The sequence below is a fragment of the Rattus norvegicus genome, chromosome 4 (assembly GCF_021556685.1).
Source record: "Rattus norvegicus strain SHRSP/BbbUtx chromosome 4, alternate assembly SHRSP_T2T, whole genome shotgun sequence".
Lineage (NCBI taxonomy): Eukaryota > Metazoa > Chordata > Mammalia > Rodentia > Muridae > Rattus > Rattus norvegicus.
In genome coordinates this window covers 167,921,680-167,928,680 of record NC_141537.1, presented here as the reverse complement: position 1 = coordinate 167,928,680, position 7,001 = coordinate 167,921,680, and the positions used below count along the sequence as shown (strand labels likewise).

Below are 7,001 nucleotides of genomic sequence, written 5' to 3'. Positions count from 1 at the left end.
AAGACCTCAGAAGATGGAAAGATCTTCCATGCTCATGGATTGGCAGGATTAATATAGTAAAAATGGCCATTTTACCAAAAGCGATCTACAGATTCAATACAATCCCAATCAAAAGAACAATCCAATTCTTCAAAGAGGTAGACAGAACAATTTGCAAATTCATCTGGAATACCAAAAAACCCAGGACAGCTAAAACTATTCTCAACAATAAAAGGACTTCAGCAGGAATCACTATCCCTGAACTCAAGCAGCATTACAGAGCAATAGTGATAAAAACTGCATGGTATTGGTACAGAGACAGACAGATAGACCAATGGAACAGAATTGAAGACCCAGAAATGAACCCACACACCTATGGGCACTTGATTTTTGACAAAGGAGCCAAAAACATCCAATGGAAAAAAGATAGCATTTTCAGCAAATGGTGCTGGTTCAACTGGAGGTCAACATGTAGAAGAATGCAGATCGATCCATGCTTATCACCCTGTACAAAGCTTAAGTCCAAGTGGATGAAGGACCTCCACATCAAACCTGACACACTCAAACTAATAGAAGAAAAACTAGGGCAGCATCTTGAACACATGGGCACTGGAAAAAATTTCCTGAACAAAACACCAATGGCTTATGCTCTAAGATCAAGAATCGACAAATGGGATCTCACAAAACTGCAAAGCTTCTGTAAGGCAAAGGACACTGTGGTTAGGACAAAATGGCAACCAACAGATTGGGAAAAGATCTTTACCAATCCTACAACAGATAGAGGGCTCATATCCAAAATATACAAAGAACTCAAGAAGTTAGACTGCAGGGAGACAGATGACCCTATTAAAAAATGGGGTTCAGAACTAAACAAAGAATTCACAGCTGAGGAATACTGTATGGCTGAGAAACACCTAAAGAAATGTTCAACATCTTTAGTCGTAAGGGAAATGCAAATCAAAACAACCCTGAGATTTCACATCACACCAGTGAGAATGGCTAAGATCAAAAACTCAGGTGACAACAAATGCTGGCGAGGATGTGGAGAAAGAGGAACCTTCCTCCATTGTTGGTGGGATTGCAGACTGGTACAACCATTCCGGAAATCAGTCTGGAGGTTCCTCAGAAAATTGGACATTGAACTACCTGAGGATCCAGCTACACCTCTCTTGGGCATATACCCAAAAGATGCCCCAACATATAAAAAAGACACGTGCTCCACTATGTTCATAGCAGCCTTATTTATAATAGCCAGAAGCTGGAAAGAACCCAGATGTCCTTCAACAGAGGAATGGATACAGAAAATGTGGTATATCTACACAATGGAATATTAATCAGCTATCAAAAACAATGCCTTTATGAAATTCATAGACAAATGGTTGGAATTGGAAAATATCATCCTGAGTGAGGTAACCCAATCACAGAAAAACACACATGGTATGCACTCATTGATAAGTGGCTATTAGCCCAAACGCTTGAATTACCCTAGATGCATAGAACACATGAAACTCAAGTCGGATGATCAAAATGTAAATGCTTCACTCCTTCTTTTAAAGGGGAACAAGAATACCCTTGGCAGGGAATAGAGAGGCAAAGATTAAAACAGACACAGAAGGAACACCCATTCAGAGCCTGCCCCACATGTGGCCCATACATATACAGCCACCCAATTAGACAAGATGGTTGAAGCAAAGAAGTACTGGCCCACAGGAGCCAGATGTAGATCTCTCCTGAGAGACACAGCCAGAATACAGCAAATACAGAGACGAACGCCAGCAGCAAATGACTGAACTGAGAATAGGACCCCAGTTGAAGGAATCAGAGAAAGAACTGAAAAGGCTTGAAGGGGCTCGATACCCCTTATGAATAACAATGCCAAGCAACCAGAGCTTCCAGGGACTAAACCACTACCTAAAGACTATACATGGACTGACCCTGGACTCTGACCTCATAGGTAGCAATGAATATACTAGTAAGATCACCAGTGGAAGGGGAAGCCCTTGGTCCTGCTAAGACTGAACCCCCAGTGAATGTGACTGTTGGGAGGAAGGCGGTAATGGGGGGAGGATGGGGAAGGGAATACCCATAAGGAAGGGGAGGGGGAGGGGCTAGGGGGATGTTGACCCGGAAACCGGGAAAGGGAATAACACTCAAAATGTAAATAAGAAATACTCAAGTTAATAAAAAAAAAGAAATAGTAAAAGCCAATTGTTATGTAATGTACTGTAAATAAAATGTTTTAAAAGAAAAAGTAGAAGTTTGACATGAAGTGCTTTCAGAAAATTGAATATAAACTGCGTTGAATGTCATTCTGAAGACAGCGCCTTTAACTGATATTAAAAACCGTGATAGTTGTATGTGCTTGACACATTGAGGGAAACAAGTAGATTGCTGCCATGTGCAGCACCATACTATAGCCATAAGCAACTTAAATAGGACAATTGAAAAGTTGGAACTGTCTATGGACTTTATAAATATATAATGATCCAATGAATCATCAAGGAATTAGAGATTCATAATACTGACTTGTATAAATCAAATATGGGTTTCCAGGTTATTTTTACTTGGATTTTAGTGAAATATTAGAACATATGTTTTACCAGCCAATGTTGCTACTATTGGGTTAGGTCAACAGAATAGTGGGCAGACTTTTTGAGGGTTAGCTGACTGGGTGTAATAATTCAAATTTGTATATGAATAAACTGGACACCATCAATATTAAGTAAGTACAGTACATATAGGGACACATATATGTGATAAAATTGAAGCTATTCTACTGATTAGAGACAGTGACCTGGTTCAATCTTGTTATAATTCATTGCTAACAATTTAAACACAGGTGTGCACATACTACTTCTACCCCCAACACACAGTATTATACAGAGAGTCTCATCAAATAGAATGAGATATGCCTATACTGATGATCCTATGACTTCAATATCTGGTCTATTCTCTTGAACATGATTTCTTTCAAATTCAATATAATCCTTGTTGTACCATCGAGAAAGGCAGCACTGACACCTGTTCTTTACCTCATCCTGCTGGGCAAATATCCCAGTGTGGAGTCAGGGATGCAAGATTTCCTGCTCTGTTAAGTATGAAATAGCATAGAATGGAATTCAAAGGTGCCATTCTTCTGGTGTTACTTATAAAGGCAGAGCCCTGCTTATTCCAGCACAGACTTGGGAGAAACACCAGAGCCTCCTCCAAGATGCTGGTGGTCCTGTTCACAGCGGTCTTGCTGACCCTGAGCTATGCTCAGGAAGCAGGTGATGGTATGAGAATATGTTTGTGGGCACCATGATTCTTTTTAAAAGAGACAGCACTGCAGGACAGGAGGGAGATGGGACAGAGAACAAGTTATGAGAGATAAATGAAAACACAGAGTCTTTGGCTTTGAAAAATGGATAGTCTCAGTTTTGAAGACACTATGGTAGTTAAAATAAACTATGTGTGCCAGTAACCTTGCTGTGCAGTACATTAAGGGATGATGACAGAATGAAAAACATACCAGAGCCGTTCTTAGGATGGCAAATGAAGTAATACAACTGAAACTTTTGCATAGAGAAATAGAATCCTCCCAATTTTCATTTTTCCACACCCATTTTATATTTAACGGTGTTACCATTTTTTGTTCAATCATTTACTCAGATGTTTATCCTTTTCTTGAGAAGACATCAAATTAAACATAAGAACTAATTAAAGAAGAAGATATAAAAGTTATAAATTATATAGAGATAAAAGGATCAGGATTGAGAAAGAGATGATAGATAGATAGATAGATAGATAGATAGATAGATAGATAGATAGATAGACAGATAGATAGATAGATAGACAGATAGATAATGACATATCTGTGTAACCAATGAGATTCGAGGGGCAATGGAGAGGACCAAAAGTGAAGTTTATTTTGTGAGTTAGTGGTTGACACGCAGAATAGTAGTCAGCATTGGATGCTACCAATTGCTGCTAGCTGGTCATTTCATAGACATTGGCTAAAACTTCCCTTAAAATTGACAGATCATGGCTAAAATCTCTTACCGCCTGTAGGATGCTAGTTGCTTTTCTGACCTCACTTTTGAGTCTATCCTATGCTTTATTTCCCAATGGCCAACTGTGAACACTCTTTCCCAATAATATCAAGCAAGCACCAATGAATCTTCAATCTTGTTACTTGCCTGTTAGCAAGGAGGATATTTTCTATTAATTACTTATATTGCTAATCCACAATGTCATTTCTCCTTTTAAGAACTGATGAATGTAAATTTGAAAAATTTCAGGCAAAAAATCTCCAACTTTTACACTACAGAGCATTATCTGGGGGAGCAATTAATTTGGAATAAGCCAGAGGGCAGGCCTCACTGAAAATAGGAGCAATTTAACGTTTCCATCACAAAGATGTGGTGGCTAGGAAATAAAACTCAGATACAGTGTTCTGATTTTAACTCCTCTATGGTAAGAAAAGGTCCTCAGTGTCTACACACAACGTCTTGTTGCCTGTTTTTAGTTTATTTCAGCAAGAAAAGCACAGGAAAAGCACAGTGTCTCTTTCCTCTATGACTCTATACACAAAATAGGAAAAATGTATGGAGCCCAAAGATTATAACCTGTGCTGAATTTCTTCATTTAATACTGTGTAAGGTTACATTTGGACTTGATTTTTACCATGAAACATAGTGATTTGATTTAGATTCACAAAAGTCAGTTTGGTCTCACAATGCAACGGGCAACCAAACAACCATGGATAAGATGATTTCTTTGTTTTATTTTTGTCTAAGGACAATGACTCTTATCATTGTGGCAAGCATATTTAGCATTGATGCATGCATTCCAAGACCATGTGTTATGTATAACTAAGTTCATTGATCATTTTCTTTATTCGTTTAGAACTTCAGAGCCTAGACCAGACACCAAATCAGAAACCACCTCCACCAGGATTCCCACCAAGACCACCTGCTAATGGGAGCCAGCAAGGCCCACCCCCACAAGGAGGCCCACAGCAGAAACCACCTCAGCCTGGAAAGCCCCAAGGCCCACCCCCACCAGGAGGCCCACAGCAGAAACCACCTCAGCCTGGAAAGCCCCAAGGCCCACCCCCACCAGGAGGCCCACAGCAGAAACCCCCTCAGCCTGGAAACCAACAAGGCCCACCCCCACCAGGAGGCCCACAGCAGAAACCACCTCAGTCTGGAAAGCCCCAAGGCCCACCCCCACCAGGAGGCCCACAGCAGAGACCTCCTCAGCCTGGAAACCAGCAAAGCCCACCACAAGGTCCCCAATTCGGCAGACCACAGGGATCTTTCCAGAGTTTGGGTCCTCAGTAAACCAGAATCCTCTGAAAGGTATGACTCATATTTTTCATCTTGCTGTGTTGCAGACAACTGAACTCTATTTTTTCAGGGTATAGAAAGTAACCAGCCTAATATGTAGAAATGACATTATCCTTAACCCAAAAACATATATCTGTATTAAATATTTAATGATATTTCCATGAGAGAATATATGACTTTGGAAGAATATGTCCTCCAAATTTTGTCTTCCACAGTTATTGCCATGTCGTATATGTTTCTGGCAAGAAGAGCCCTTTTCTTTTTTTTTTTTTTTTTTTTTTTTTTTTTATTAACTTGAGTATTTCTTATATACATTTCGAGTGTTATTCCCTTTCCCGGTTTCCGGGCAAACATCCCCCTCCCCCCTCCCCTTCCTTATGGGTGTTCCCCTCCCAACCCTCCCACCATTGCCGCCCTCCCCCCATAGACTAGTTCACTGGGGGTTCAGTCCTAGCAGGACCCAGGGCTTCCCCTTCCACTGGTGCTCTTACTAGGATATTCATTGCTACCTATGGGGTCAGAGTACAGGGTCAGTCCATGTATAGTCTTTAGGTAGTGGCTTAGTTCCTGGAAGCTCTGGTTGCTTGGCATTGTTGTACTTTTGGGGTCTCGAGCCCCTTCAAGCTCTTCCAGTTCTTTCTCTGATTCCTTCAATAGGGGACCTATTCTCAGTTCAGTGGTTTGCTGCTGGCATTCGCCGAAGAGCCCTTTTCTTCCTAAGGTCCTTTACCTCATGGCTGGGACTCATGAATTCATAAGGATACACAGATCTCATCATGTTCTTCATTCTTGTGTTTGTTTTCTATCTGCATGTTCTTATTGCTTATTATTGACATGTCATGTTCTCTCTGTAACCTGTCTCCACTATGTTTTATTTCAGAAAGTGAGTAAGAAGTTCTCTCCCTCCTGTTTTTCAACTGTCACGGCAGGGTCAGAACTGGAGATTCACAACATTAATAAAATGATCAACCTGCAACTTCTGATTGCTGTCTTTTTTTTTCTGGATGGAATTTCAGGACTGAAAATAATACATGTGCTCAACCCAGTCTTATAGTTTGCTCTTGCAATTTAGTTAAGCAATTGTCCATAATCCAGTTACCTGGCACAAGTATTCTCCTGCTTTCCCTTGCCTGGTCTCTAAAACATAATGGGTTGTAAAATTTATTTACATTTTAAAATAACACGCTGATAATTTGGTATATTATAGCATTGTAGTATACTTGAGCTGAACCCAGATCAAAGTATAGACCTTAGCATATCCTTCAGAATATTTAAAAAGTTTAGACAGATTTGTTTGAAGGGACACAAGCCAGCTTGATCTTTGTGAGTGTGGCTTGCCCTTCTTCCACATAATTCTACCATGCTAAAAGTTGTTATATTACATTCCTAAAGCTTCCCCTGCCAAAGCCATATTTTGTCACTTCCTTCTGTGGCTACCAACGTCTACCTATCAATTTATTGAAGTCCAGAAGAAAAAGCTCCTTCAGTTCTCCTATCATGCACAAACATGTCACTGTATCCTAACTCATTCTACCATAGACCTTGTGAATTCTCCTCTTAAAAATATCACTTTCATGGTCATTTACTGCTCCTTTTCTGCCTGAATCAAAAGCATCATTTTAATCCTCTCTTAATAGTTTATTAAAAGATAATCTGTCCATGAAAACTGGTATGGTTTCATGGGTACGCTTT

General features: G+C 40.1%; 1 protein-coding gene across 1 annotated transcript; it reads left to right on the top strand.

Moving 5' to 3' along the window:
- The first annotated feature begins 3,157 nt into the window (after positions 1-3,157).
- On the top strand, positions 3,158-6,704 carry Prp15 (proline-rich protein 15). Its single transcript, NM_012632.2, has 3 exons — positions 3,158-3,248; positions 4,867-5,321; positions 6,190-6,704. The coding sequence occupies exons 1-2, from the start codon at positions 3,191-3,193 to the stop codon at positions 5,301-5,303; spliced, it is 495 nt and encodes a 164-aa protein (NP_036764.1). The 5' UTR covers positions 3,158-3,190; the 3' UTR covers positions 5,304-5,321; positions 6,190-6,704.
- The last annotated feature ends 297 nt before the right edge of the window (positions 6,705-7,001 follow it).